This window comes from Aulostomus chinensis, chromosome 1 (genome assembly GCF_037954235.1).
Source record: "Aulostomus chinensis isolate RoL2024-O1b breed Wild chromosome 1, RoL_Achi_v1.0, whole genome shotgun sequence".
Lineage (NCBI taxonomy): Eukaryota > Metazoa > Chordata > Actinopteri > Syngnathiformes > Aulostomidae > Aulostomus > Aulostomus chinensis.
In genome coordinates this window covers 62,182,041-62,196,633 of record NC_141320.1, presented here as the reverse complement: position 1 = coordinate 62,196,633, position 14,593 = coordinate 62,182,041, and the positions used below count along the sequence as shown (strand labels likewise).

Below are 14,593 nucleotides of genomic sequence, written 5' to 3'. Positions count from 1 at the left end.
GGAGGGCAAGGCGTCCTCCGTTAATCACAGCAGCTCAGTGGACTCAGCAGAACGCCCAACAGTCTTGGAGTTCAACTCTCACTGAAGTGTTTTGTTTGAGCTTGATAATGTGACTGTGTTCGTGGTTCCACATGACCCTCACTGATATTGGCTGACTAAAGTACTCGGAGGCTGCAAGCAATGGGGTGCAGGAGGCGGGCTGATGTCTGGGTGTCAAGTGAGGAAATTAAGACGGGGAAGTCTGACCCGTGAGTGTTAATAGGCTGAACCACATCAGCGGAGTTTATCATGGAATAAACTTATTCAATCCATGTGTTTGGTATTCCGTTGGAATAGTGAACATGCACGGTGGGGAACAGCGGGAGCTGTCACCAGGGCCCTGAAACTGGTCTGACTTCATTGTTTGTTGTATATGTTTTCTGGTGAAAAGGTTGCATTGATCACATGAATGTGGTAGCCTCTCAATGTAAACTCCACTGGTCAGCTAGTGTTTTACGATGTGGCATCTTCTCCCATCCGACACTTCCATGAGCATCAGCTCCTGTAGTGAGTGTAACAACGAGCTAGTGATGGCATCACCTGACTTCTGATCAGTCTTTTCACAATGAGGCTCTGATGTAGCGCTGGGGGGGGGGGGGGGGGGATATATATGTATAGTTGCTGCTTTTACTTTGAAGGCAAGATCATTATACTGTAAGTGATAGTTTTTTTTTTCTTCAAACTTACGATTAAAATTTAAAAAAAAAAGAGTTCTGTTAACTTTTCATGATTGACATGTCAAATGTCGCATCTCTAGCTTCCACTGTCAGGTTTGCCCACTCTGACTCTTCTTGTATCTATTTTTAATATGTGAAGCCACGGAGACAACATTGAGATGAGGCAGCAGAAGCAGACGGTTAAAAATAAAATTGACTTTCTTTGGGCTACAGATGGTCTGTAGTCTTTATTGGGTTTGAAGTGATTTTCCAGGAACTGAAGCGAGTGCAAGTTTTGTTTGTTTTGAAGTCTTAAATTGGGGGTTTATTGACTCCCAAGAAACTTCTCCCAATCGGATGTGGGCTGCTCTGCATCTCCCACTGAATTTGAGAGACAGTCTCTAGTGGAAGGAAAAGACTGCGGCAAAGTTGACGTAGCGCGTGCTGTTTATCAACTTGTTCCGTTGCTAGTTGAGGAGCGCTCGGCTGCGCCGGATTAGTTAGAGACAGGCAAAGTGAGGTGTGAGAGGGCAGAAATGAAAGGAGAAACAAATTTGAAACCAAAATGTGGGTGCGTGTAGAAATATGGATACGGGCTGGGACACTTACCTCCAATTCCACCTTAAACCCAAGCAACTTGCATATCCAGCAGAAAACAAATGAAAGAGTGAGCATGCGGCGGAGGAGGAAACACTTCACAACTGTCAACTCATGCAAACAGAAAAATGATTAGTGCTTCAAATAAGGCCAATAAAGTTCCACAGAGACACGCAGACTGATGTGTGACACACGTGCAGACCAGGAGAATCTCAATGATGCGATCGCTTCTGCTGGTGAAAACTTATATATTTGTTTGTTTTTTGTTGTAAAATTGCAGCTTTCAAACCATCAAGCTGTCCAAATCTGAGACTGAGAGAGAATTATCAGAAAGGATTTAAATCCTGATTCACTGTCCTCATAATAAGCTCAAGCTGAGGGAGCAATGGCAGGGAGGTTTATATTATTCTCCAGCGGAAAGCACTCCCATCACTTCAATTACAGCCAGAGGACGACAAAATATTGAACATCTCCGCAATTTACTGGACATTCACAGGCAAGAAGGGAGTCAAATGGTTCAGTGTAACAGAAAAGTCATATAAATGAAACACCTCTTGCTACAATTTTCTATTCCTGAGGAGGATTAAGGTATAAAAATCTGCCTGAATGGAAGTTTTGTTTCCTCCTTCTATGTCTTTTTCTGACGAGCGGCACTGGCAGCGTACCTAATGCCGTCCTTGCAGGCGTGGCGTCACTCTTGATCCAGAAGGAGACCCAGGAGAGGACGACAGTCAGGATGCAGGGGATGTAGGTCTGGATGGTGAAGTAGCCCATCCTTCTGCTGAGGTCAAAGTACACCGTCATCAACACGTAGTCACCTGAGAGCATAGAAACAGGGCTGTCAGATTGCTAAAACACCGCAGTGATGCCAGCATACCCCTCCCTTCCACGCGCGCCGTGTAAAGCTACACACTTGTACCGGGAAATCGAATTATCGCGCAGTGGGTCGCAGTTAGTCCGTAAGGCGCAAGGATGATGTAACCATGATCTGACGATGTTGTTGTCTAAGGCAGCTGGAAACTGATGTCATCACCTGCGACAGTCAGTGGATTTCCTCCTTTGTTCCCCCCCCAAAAATAAAGACGTTCCATTTTAAAGTTGGGAGTGACATGACATCATCAGAAGTGTTCTAAGCGATCCAAGTCCTCAGTAACTTTAATTAACATCACTTTTGTTCACAGAGGAGATGATAGATGTCACAGAGCGTTTTTAAATTGTTATTATTGCTCCTTCCAAAACACCGGTTCCATCTTTGACAGTCTGTCATTAGATCTATAATTGCCAAAAGTAAGATAATCTGGAATCAAATGAGAAGACAAGCAGACAGAAAAAGGAGGAAAGACGAGGATGAGAAAAGGAAAGAGAGAAGCCCGCCAATAAATGTCAGCAGAGGAGAGGAGATAAACCTTAGCGAAGCCCAGAGCAGAGAGGAGTTCTCTCTGACTGGAGGAGCTCCACAATTCCGGTGTCAGTGTGAAGGGAGGAATAATGAGGCGCGTGACAGGATTTATTCACTCGACTTGTTAACGGCTACACGACGGTGGGATTCTGGTTACCGCCAGCGTCAATAGACGACACGCGGCGAACAAAAGCCTGTAACCTTGACAAAGTTCTGCCCATCTCAGGAGCATTATTACAAATATTAATGCTGTTAACGTTGTGACACTCAAACAAAAGGGTGCTTCTGACGCTCAACTTGTAATCTACACTCAAGAGATTCTTTTAATCAGGCGGCATCACGGACCGGCACAGGTGAAAACAGGAGACGCCAAACTGAAATTATGGATTGATGCTGCGCTGGTATTGTGACAGGTGTTTTTGTCTCGTCATCCATCTTCGCTAACGACGCTTCAACAATAGCGGAGCATTAGCGAGAAGGTCGCCGGGAATTTAACTGGATAAAAGCTTTGAATGTCCCATCCCTAAAACCTTCCAATAACCTCTCAATGGCAGCTTGTATGAATGAAAGTAACAACTGACCGTTTGTCGACAGAAGGTTTTTTTCTATCTTCTGATTCATTAGTTCGTCAATGGTGTAAAATTAAGTGATTAAAACAGCACTTTTCCAACTTTATCCCACTCTTAATCAGCCGTCATTCACCAGTCGGCCTCGACGTGATGCCAGCTTCACCGGTGGCTCTGCGTTCGCTGACCACCCACAGCGGTGCCACCACCGTGGCACTCAGAACCAAGCCAAGCCAGTACCTCAGTGTTTAAAGCATTCGTACGTGCACGGAAATGCAACTCTCAAACCTTTCTGTGTTTGAGCTGAGCAGTTTCCTTTAAGCATGACCACTGCAATACATCAGACTGTGCACTTGTGTTGCCTGAGACACATTTACTCCACTGCAGGTTCTCCTGAGTTCACTACCAGTGCCACATTATCTTTATGAAATCCTTATGAATGAACTCGCTCAGAAAAACTGGTGGTAAATAAAACTGTAGCAATGGAAAATTGGAGATAATGATGCATTTAATCACTTTTTTATTCGTACAGTAGAGAAAACCCTGCTCGTTGTCAATACACAGGGTCCCACGCTTGCAGTTACAAAAGTGGATCGTATTATTTTGATGTATTAAGGAGGAATGCTGGTTAGTTCAAGGTACGTCACAACTGCAGAGATGTGCAGGAAAGCTTAATTACAAGTGGGCTCATAAAAGTGTATTCTGCTATCATTCCCCTCATTTATTTATGCGTGAGATCGAATGTTCATCAGAGCCGGTTAGTAACAGAAGACAAAGACCAAACAAACAGGGCTCACTGTTACATATAATAAAGAGTCAATAATGTCATTCGTTGCTGCCCTTTGAGTAACTGCAAAGAGGACACAGTTCAAACCCTCACGTTTAATTTGGCAGTTTATAAAATGCAATATAATGTATTCTTGCTGCACATAACACTGTTTAAATTGTCTAAATATGTACATCCGTGGCAGCGCGGTGACCTCGGTGCTCAGATGGTGCGTCTTTGCAAACTAGCTGAATTTCCATTCAGTGAGGGAACATCCAAGCCTTGTGTTTACAGCCTCCTGCACAAGGCTTATTAGAGCTGCTACAGCCATGCGGGCAGGTCCATGTCCTGTCTGGACGCTGCTGGGGAAACTCTTGGGGAAAACGGCTGTTAATGAGCGAGAGAAGTGAAATGCGGTGCCTGTTTCTTCCTCCACTAAACTGACACGCTCACTGTATTTGCACTGTTTGATAGCAAACATGTAGATGGATTTTCTCTTCCTACTCTGTTTAAAATCACTCTACCATGACACTTCTTTTCCCTGCTTTTCACCCTGACCTGAAACACTATTTTCCTGCAAATGGCCAGTTTAAGCGGTTTTCGTGCTTTAGGATGAACTTGACTTGACGTTGGTTAGATTTACTTTATAGCTTCTGTATTTGTTTTGGTTCGAAGGCAGGGATCTGTGCATGTTATCAGGATAAAGCTGTCATGTAGGTTGAGGCCAGGGGTGTGTGTGTGTGTCTTGGTAGAAGGTGTGTTATTGCCATCTAGCGTCTGATGTTTTGCTCAGAATGAAATGTTGATGCTAATTGGGGCTAGCTAGCTACTCCCATAGAAGCTCCCCAGCGCTCCCAGTCCATCTGTGTCGTGGTTGAGGTTCCAGTTCTGAAAGACTCAACTTGATACTTGAACTGGTCTTTTGGATTTAATTAGTTATCATGTAGCTGCCTTTGTAAGTTATCACTTTCATCTGTGAGAGTTCTGGGGCTAAAATGTCTTTTTTTTTAACGGGGGTGGGGTGGGAGTGTCCTTTCTTACTGATAAATGTAATCAACCCCCCCCACTCAGTCACTCCAAGACCTCTCACTCATTCCCACCACGTGTGAGATTTGCTGTATTAAAGGTTCCTTCATGTTTCTAGCAAGCCGCTATCAAGGCTGTTGGCTTTAGCTAACTCGGTAGTTGAGCTAATGTTGTCTCCATTTTCTAGCTACTATACAAAACTTTACCTGGTTTAAACATATAAGTACAAACTGGTTAGTAGCAAACCAACTCGGCATCATTTGTTTTTTTAAATAAATATAAACATTTAGTGAGGGTGCATGAAAACCGTTTACAGCAACCACCAAAAGTGTTCCCACTCAGACATGGGGGGGGGGGAGCTCATTCTACTATGTTGGCCCCTCAAATGTGCATGTGGGGCCTGAGCAGAGCCACAGCAGGCCAACCGCATCAGGATTTAATTCACGCTTTAGATTCGTCCCTTCAGTTATGGATTAATGACCTGCCACGACAAAGCCTGAATGACTGACGGCTACAAGAGGTTCAAACAGCCGTCAGACTTTGCATTCCGCCTGTAAGACTAAATTCAGGGTTAAGATAGTCTGAGTTTGTTCGTGCCCTTGAAGGGTCGAGGCCCGGTTCTCCAACTGCTGAGTATTTCTCTGACATCCACATGTGAAGAAATCCAAGGCGCGATGTGGCCGCTGTGCCTGGTTACGTTGCTCCGCTCTGATTGGACACTGGCGGTTGTTTAGGAAACAGTTCAGTTGTGTAATGCCCGCCTGCTCATCTCCTCCTCCCGCAGCAGTACGCTGACTAGGGATTCCGGCTGTGAGCTGGTCAGCTGTGGGCTGGAGAGCAGTCTCAGACAGCATCAAATGGAATATCAGCATTGTGATCTGCCCTGCAATCTGACGTGTCAGCAATTTGACCATAGATCCTTGAAGATGGAAACATTTGAAATGTTTTAAAGAAAAAGACCATTGGCATTTCTGCAATGTAACCTGACTAAAGGGCACATCAGAAGCTTTTGGGAATCAGCAGTGATCAGCAGTGTAGAACAAAGCACCCGTATGTTTGGGATTCCGTATCGGGCCTTTTGAAGAGGACGGCGCTGAATCGATAAGGACAGTTGGTTAGTGGCAAGGTCCCGATGGGCATTGTGGCCGGGATCTGTCCACTCTGTCCTCATTAAAACAGCCCCATACCTCATGTGTTTATGAGAGATGAATTATAATAGCAGAGCGAGGGAGACAGAAATAAGAGAATGGAAGAGAAACGCAGCACTTTGGAAGTTTGTCACAATGTAAATTAATGATAGGTATTTTTAGCTGGGGATCTAATCATCATGCGCGCGGAGACGGTGCTCGGGCAAAGCGAAAGAGGAGAAAGACACGAGGTAATAAATGAGAAAATGGCTAATTTTCTCAAACAGCACCAGGAAGATGTGTAGGTTCACCGATGCTTTAGAGCATCTCAGCAGAAAATTAGTTTGGCGGTGCGGCTTTCGGCAATAGGGCGGGCAATCAGGATTTTTCACTAATAAAGCCGAGGGTGCGTCTCGGGACGCCCATCAGTCAGCACTCACGCTGTAGCAGCTCAGGTGCTAAACTTAAACACATCTGCAACCGAAGTTGCAGCGGTAGCGAACTGGACCTCCTTCATAACGCGGCACTACTCCCCGCTCGCCCTCCTCACAATTCCGACTCCTCTTCCTGGAATATTCATGAATGGAGGCGCAGCTCTCCGAAAGCCGAATCAGGTCACATTATGCAGACGTCTCCGAAAGACAACGGAACAAAATAGCAGGAATAAATGCAACTCATAAACAAGGTTAAGAGAGGTTAATCACTGCGTCATGCTCTCTGTCTCCCTCATTCATTATACTTGGCTTAATAAGCCATTGCTTTTTTTCTTCTTCAAGGATTATGAGCGAGCATTAAAAGGTAATAGGAACTTGGCCGTCCCATGCCAGTTACAGGTATAATTACCGGCACCTGTTGGAGCAACAATATTTCCACAGCTGGTACTGCCTGCAAACAAGGAACTTCAATTAAATCAGCAGAGAGCACCGTGGCTAATAAGCGCACCGAAAGCACGGGAAGAGAACAGGAAAAGGAGTGAATAATTAAACGTCCTTTTTAATCTTTAATCTCTTTGATTAATGTCAGTGGAAAACCTATTTGGCCGTACACCCGAGGGGAATACTTATGAGTTTGTGTGACTGCACTTGTTGGCATCGTGGCACCGCTGACCTCGGGCAACCACAGCCGTGTGCTCGCAACCCGATTCTGACCCCATTTATGAAGTCAGTGTCAATTTGGGTTTCACGGCGTGTTTGCTGCATGTGAAGGCAGGAAGACGGGTCGGGTCCCCATCAAATGTGTTAAATACAGTGGACCACACAGCTTCAGGTACTTCAAGGTCAAAACAACCTCCTTGGAGCGTTCAAATGAATCTTTATTGACAGTTATCTGTGGCCTGAATTCTCTGCTGTGCCGTGTGAGCTCCTGAATTGTTTGAGCTTTGGCTTTATGCGGCAAACAATTTTGCCGGGCAGTGGGAGTTGGAATTAAACGAGGAAAAGCAGGTGTAAGACACTGTTTCTGCCGTAATCCAGCTATCTGAAGAATAGAGGAGTGAGAGAAGTGTGCTTTTACTGCACGGATCAATACAGTTTATGTGGTTACTTCTCATAATGGCGTGACATGGAAGCAATCAGCAGGGTTGCTGACCTTTTGCCAACCTTTTGTTGGTGCCTCTCACCTGCTGTCGTGGTGAGCACGTCTGTTGTGTTGCGCAGCCCCATGAAATCAAACTGGTAGAGCCTCCAGTATTTCTGGTCTGAAGTCTCCACTGAGTTTCGCCGCCACTTGTACACGATTTCGTCCCGCGGGTAGCCGTCTAGTGAGGATGCCAGTCCATGTGAAAGGAGGGAATAAAAAAGACAGAAAAGCTGGAGAGATTAATGCAGCAATGCAGTTTTTCTTGTATGCATGATTTATACCTGAGTGTGCATGATTTATACAAATTTATACAGTTTTCACAAGTGAATTCGTGGACCCCAGACCAATTACTGTTTGCTCAGATCCTCTGTACCGCCACCGCGCTGCCATATAATTTAATGTTTTTTTGGGTTGGTTTTTTTTTGTCAGTAGAATCTTTTGCCTGTTTACACACGTACTAGTCAATCAGAGGCTCTTGAATATTCATCGCAATGACAGAACAATCTGTTCAACTTCGACGAAACGGCTCATAAAAGTGTATTTCTCGTAGCGTAAGTTTACAGGCCTCGCGTCTCCAGTATTTTTCTCAGAGAGGCCCATTGTCGCATTGGACTGGCGGTCCACAGTACTTCTCCAAGGAGGAGCCTCGAGGCGCTCGGCAAGGGAACCACCCACTTGATAAAAGCCTGCGTTTGCTGATCCTGCGCACTTTTTTAGGTTAAAACTATATCATTTCACCATCTGCTGGGTGGAGAACTTGCACCCAAGGCAAAGACAGCACGTTAGAGAAGTTTCCCCAAATGTCTGCAAGAGCACATCCAGCCAGACTCATTCGAGGTCAGTGAGTTTTACAGGGACAAATGAGTGACAGTAATAATGAGCTAGCGGTTTGCCTTGTTGTGCCCTGTCTTGGAAACAAGACTAATTATGTAAATGGTCTCATTTAGAGGGATAGCTGTTTATGACCAAGAAAAGCTATCATTATATTAGCGGAAGCAGCCTCTGAGCGGGCCTCCCACTGAGGGATGCTAGGAGACGCGCAGTGCTGTGCTAACATCCTCCTCCACGGAGCTTCAAAGCAGCTGAGCAGCAGCTTCTGTTAAAAAAAAAAAAAGGTGAAAACAAGATGTATTTCTAAATTTGATAATTTTAGGATTAGCAGGGGACGACGTCATCGTTTTGTAGTGTCTGTATCATCCTCCACGATCGCTGTTGGTGTTTGATGGCGACCCAAGGCAGCCGTGCACATCTTCAGGTGCAGTTACTAGCAGCTAGCATTGCAGTATCTGAGTAATTGCTCCTCCTCTGCTCTGCTCCCTCATAGATGTTCTTGACTTAGAATCCTGACCCCCTTCGGTTTCTCATCATAAATGCTACATCAAGTTGTTTTTAGATGTCTGACTATTAACCAATTCATTATGTGTGAAAGATTTGTACTGAAACTGCAAACTAGGAATCAGGAGGAAAGCATCTGGGTTGGGAACATCCAAGGACATAAATTCTAGTACCAGTAGTTACTTTTTGTTCCCGTTGCACCACTTTGGCGGCCGCTACCACTCAGGCGCCGCCGGCTCAGTTCTGGTACCTGGAGGGGTTGTGTGGGCCAGATGTTGGGCTTGACTCGGGCCAGAAGTGGGTCACGTTTGGATTCATGGCTGTCAGGGGTCTGCTTTAGCATTCAGAATTTTTGAAAACCATCTTTGTCAAGTATTTTTGGATTATGTGGAAAACGATATGTAGAGCGCCAATGGCCGTAGCAGGAGCTGGTCGCACCTCTAAACTTCCTCCACTGGTCCATTTTTGGATGAGGTCAGGGGATCTGATTGACGGGCTTTAATCTATTGACAATCCGGACCCCCTGCTTCTGGTATTGTGATGTCACCGTCATGTTTGTCTTCCGCTTAAGATTCTTTACGAGTGATTCTCAAGCTAAACAAAGTCTATTTTGTCTTTCAAGTACTCGAACATAGGAAGCTAAAGTTCCTGAAGACCCTTTTTTCACCATTGCACCACTTCTCTGCCAGCCACGTACGGTAGTTGGAGGCTAATAGGACCTCATTGCTCCCAACGACAAAAAAACCCAAAACTGTTTACAGTCTTTTAGGCGCATCCTCCAGTACAATCCACATCTTCCTTATCCAGCCATATGCTCAGTCCATCCACAAACGCATTGATTTGAGCTAAAAACTAAGTGGAACCCGTCCCGTGTAGCAGCGATTGGAGCGCCAATCGTGACCAGTTTACTCGCGACACACTCCAACATGCGATTCATTTTTAAATCAAAAGCGTTCATGAGTTCCAGAGCAGTGGATGACGGCAGATGATGCCCTCACAACTGTGGAAATGTTGGTGTTTTCTGACAGCTTTATTGTTGTTCGGCAAGGTTTTTAGGTGAAGTATTACTTTAAATGTACTCGATGTAGGGGTGTTGTACTGTTTATCAAAAGGCCTTTTCAGTATGTTTGATGTCCAGGTTGGTAAACTGGAACTGAGATTCAATGTAGAACATTGAATCCCCAGATCAAATTATCTCCCATCATCAGGACGTGAGAAAGCTTGTGGATTGTCATTCTTTCTCCCACTGATTGACGAGGTAACGAAATGGGAAATGTCACATTCCACCATCTCAGGTCTTCAATTGTGGCCAGCAAACTGTAAATATGCGCCTGGTAGAGGCCACAAGTGCTAATGTGGGTAGCTGCTGGTGGCAGTCTGGAGTGCTCATAGTCATCATAGGTACCAAACCATTTTTAATGGTCTTTATACTGAGATGAAATTTTACAGCAAACACATGATACACAATAAGTAAGAAGCTTTAAAAGTGAATGAAGGCAGAGATGCGGAGTATCCATGAACACACGCGGCGCTAAATGAAATGGACATCCGCCCTAATGGGGCGACATCGAATTTGCGTTAGGCAGCAAAATCATAATGCATTTTTAAAAAAGCACCGTGCGCGACTTGATTTGATAGAAGTGCAGCGTTTAAAGGATTAAGTGTTTGGGTAGAAGCGAGGGCAGACGGCTTCATTATCAGATGTCACTCTGATGTACGGAGGGAGACTATAAGTCACCTTTTGGCCTCTCTCCTCTTCATCTCTCGAGCCGTACGCTGTGTCATTTGTAGACAGGTGTGAGAGACTCGCTGCCTGCTCACTTGGCTTGCGCACTCCCACGGGCCGATCTGCTGGTCGACTTGTGTGATGCGAGAAACACTTCCTTTAGAAGCCTAAAATAGCTTATCAGAGCGGTACGGAGATCCGAAGGGCAGATTTACGTTTTCCAAAAAAGCAAGCGGTGTGCAGCTACGCAAGTCTGAATCCACAAGTTCACATGTGGATATTTTAAAGCCGACCAATTGTTGTTTTTTTTTTGTTTTTTGTTTGTAATGTGTTCTGCTCCGAAAGGTACATAAATCTCTTGAGCTCAGAGATGACGGCAGAACTGCTTTTCGACCCATCTGAGTTTTGAATTCTGCTGCCACCTAATTTGAGAGATCTTACAGTCCAAAAAGATGTTTAAATTGTACTCTTCTCACTTTACACAAGGTCTTTTTACTATCAGCACCATAAAATGAAACAAATAAAGGCTCTAAATGATTCTGATGGAAATCATAATTCCCTCCATGTGGTGGTCACAGGGTAAGAGTCATTAGCACAGTCCTTTCACTGGGAGCACAATGAAAGCCCCATTACGCCCAGTACTTTTCCCACTACCTGCAGTACTCTCATACACGCTTGAACAGACCGGAGGAGCTTGAATAACGGCGAATGATTAATGCTGACATCACACGGCTCGTTATCAGGTACATGTTTGTACAGTCATACTTGAACGCATCTGTAGTGACGGTCCCGAGCCGTCGAGATCCAAGTATCGGTAATTCGTCATTTCCTCTTCTTTATATTTCTGTCCTATCAGAAGTGTTTTCCCTGGTTAATTGTCTGCGACTCCAGAAAGTGATAGCTGCTCACTTGCTGCTGCAAGCTAATCTAAAGCAAACCAGTTTAAAACCCTCAAACACATCACGGTCCAAATCCCCTTTAGCCATTCAGACGCTTGACTCTTAAAAACGACTTTTATTTTACTCAAAAGTGAAAACAATTACAGAGTGTGAGTGTGCCTTTGGTTGAGCATCAAAACATCTTTATTGTCCAATTAGCTTGGGCAGTTGAAAAGAGTATGTAGCTCATGTTCCCTGAGGTCCCCAAGATGGGGTGCAGGGAAGAATATTTCTGTGCATTCTGGATAACAGTGATGAGATACTTAAACCCTTTAGGTCGATGAGTCGCGGGCAGCTATCAGCTGTTAGCGTAGCATTGAATCTGTAAATGTTCCGACTCGAGAACCTAATTGATTAGTAATGTCCAGCGGGAGCATGAAATAAATGCTAAATTTAAGTGTAAGAGTTAGGCGAAGGCAACAGCTTTTTGCCACAGAAGACGTTTCACCTCTTACTCAGGAGGCTTCTTCAGTTCAACGACTTCTCGACCAAAAAGAACTCCAGTTGCCTTTCGCCCAACTCTTAGGAGTACCGCAACACGTATGACTGCGAACCTTCACTGATGAATTGAAGCGTTTATTCCATCTGCGTCCATTTACAGTAAATGTAGCAGAAGCTGTAATCCAACAAAGCAACAATTATTCATTCGGATTATCAGCAGTGACATCATCATGGAAGGAGGGAACAGGCCAGAGTGGAAGATGTTCCTGTCAATTCACTTCAGGTGTCAGAGTATATTAATTGGAGACCGTATCCGGTTTGTAATGGATGTTGGAAACCATCGGCAACGTCGGAGTCCAATTGTAAGATCTGTGTCATAACAAGATTGATCAAATATTTATCTACATAAAGATAAGCCGAAGACTGAAAAATGTCAATGTCGGCTTCAGGACGAGAGGCGTGTTGAGTGCAGGCTAACAGAATCCAACATGGGAGCGCGGGAACCCAGTCACACGACTGCCACACTCGAGCCAAGTGGCGTTGCAGCTGGCAGTGCTTGCAGGCGTGTTTTGGCATATTGTGCTTTCACATCCACCTGCTCAGAGCCTCTTGATGCAAAGTGCAACTTTACTTGCATTCAACTGCTGGCAAACACTTAATTTCTATCTGTCAAACAGATACGGTGTTAACGAAGCTCTGTCTGCCAGCTCGCTTACACTACAGCAGGTGTGACGCGTCCAAGCGGCTCTTCATTTGTGTGTGTTTGTGTGTGCGTGTAGTCGTGTTATTGCCAATATTCACAGCTGGAGAATACGAGAGGACAGGAGTGTTCATCCATTGGGAAATTATGGAGTTGCAGCTGGCATTCAGCGTTGATGGTCATCCTGAGAGGAAGAGAGAGAAGCACTTAGATATTCAAGACCTCACATACAGACACACACGCTTATATCACATAATGCACTTTTCCACCATAGTTCATGATGATGACAAGCAGATGGTGCAGCATCACACTTGGTTGCATGGTTGATGCCCAAAAAGCCCTTAAATGACAGAAATGTTTAATCGTGTTTTGCTATAGCGTATGAAGTTATAGGTCAGGGCTCGTAGGCATGTAGCGTGTAACGCGGCAGCTGTTTCAGAAAAAAACAAATCAGACCGCAGCAGAAGTCGAGCCCACGTCGGTTGTGTGTGTGTGAGTGTGTGTGTCACGGTTTCTCATTAATTGACTGAACAGCAGAGAAGAGACCCGACACTGAAGATGATCAAATTGTACCTCATTTGTAAGCTCTCTGGCTTCCGTCATTGTCAGGAGCCAGGAAATCCAAATTCGGGCTAAAGTGTGAAGGGGGGTGGGGTGGGGCTCACAGATGCAGGAGCAGAATTTAGAGAGAGAATATCTTGTTGCGCTTGTGATAGTAGGATCATTATTAGCATCATTCCTCAGCTGTGCTTGATGCCGGTGGAAAGGGGAGCACTTGTCAAAAGCATCGTTGCCATGGTTACAAAGGCCACCTTTGGCAGATGAAGGGTTTTTGTATGAGATGGGCGCACAAGCTGACTATTTTGAGATCCTTGTTGCGCTCTCAAAAACAGCAATCCACCAAACTGACATTGATTGCAGTTCCAATAAATGTCTTTTTAAATGCATTGATGTGTCTCATGTTCATCTTCCCGATAATGAGAAACATTGACATGTCTGGAGTTTGGCATTTTCCCCAGGTGCATTGTATGGTCGTTCTGCATTAGTTCTTGGCTAGACTACGTCAGCCTGCTCTCTGGAGCGTTTGGAGTGTCAAGATGGCGAAGTGACCTTTAATCCCTCAGCCAAGCCATACACACTGTATGATTTGAGTCACTGCATCAGTTCTTGCTCAGGTCTGTGTCCTCTACAAGTACGGAGTTCACAATCACATAAGAGTAAAGGAAGTTTTATTGAAACGGCAGGTGATGTAACCCAGAAAACATATCGTCACCTTATGTCAGATGTTCTTACCATCTGGACTTCTCTCTGTTTGGGAGCTGGAACCAGCTGACTGCTAGTTAGCTTAGCACAATGAATGATAGTGGGTGGGAAGTGTAAGCAGCAGCCAGTTGAGGTTCAGGGTCTCAATTAGTCCATGGGGTGTTGTCGTTTCTTGCAGTCGCTCATCCAGATGGCAGCAAACATTATGTTTTGAGGTGCTGCATCAAATGACTACGCAAAGCTCGGGAAAGCAGTTCCGGTTAGGGGTGTAAGGATTCATTAATGTCAGTGTATCGACTAATCTTCCAACAGTCCAACTACATTGATCCGTGCTTGGTGAGTCAGTGTTCTAGATAACATATCGATCTAATGTCGTTTTCCAATGTAAGCACGGCAGAATGTGTGTAAATGTGTTCGGTAGTACTTGTAAAACAAA

At 44.9% G+C, this 14,593-nt stretch overlaps 2 protein-coding genes across 8 annotated transcripts in view; one reads left to right on the top strand and one right to left on the bottom strand.

The window, feature by feature from the left end:
* LOC147272633 (gamma-aminobutyric acid receptor subunit gamma-3-like) overlaps nucleotides 1-14,593 on the bottom strand; it is a 74,979-nt gene that overhangs the window by 13,445 nt on the left and 46,941 nt on the right. Inside the window, exons 7-9 of the mRNA XM_086198650.1 lie at nucleotides 12,996-13,078; nucleotides 7,795-7,932; nucleotides 1,958-2,110 (exon numbers count right to left, since the gene is read on the bottom strand). Coding sequence (XP_086054776.1) covers nucleotides 1,958-2,110; nucleotides 7,795-7,932; nucleotides 12,996-13,078 — 374 coding nt within the window. The remainder of the gene's footprint in view (nucleotides 1-1,957; nucleotides 2,111-7,794; nucleotides 7,933-12,995; nucleotides 13,079-14,593) is intronic.
* Nucleotides 1-14,593, top strand: part of cfap221 (cilia and flagella associated protein 221) — a 100,873-nt gene that overhangs the window by 80,076 nt on the left and 6,204 nt on the right. The window lies entirely within an intron of this gene.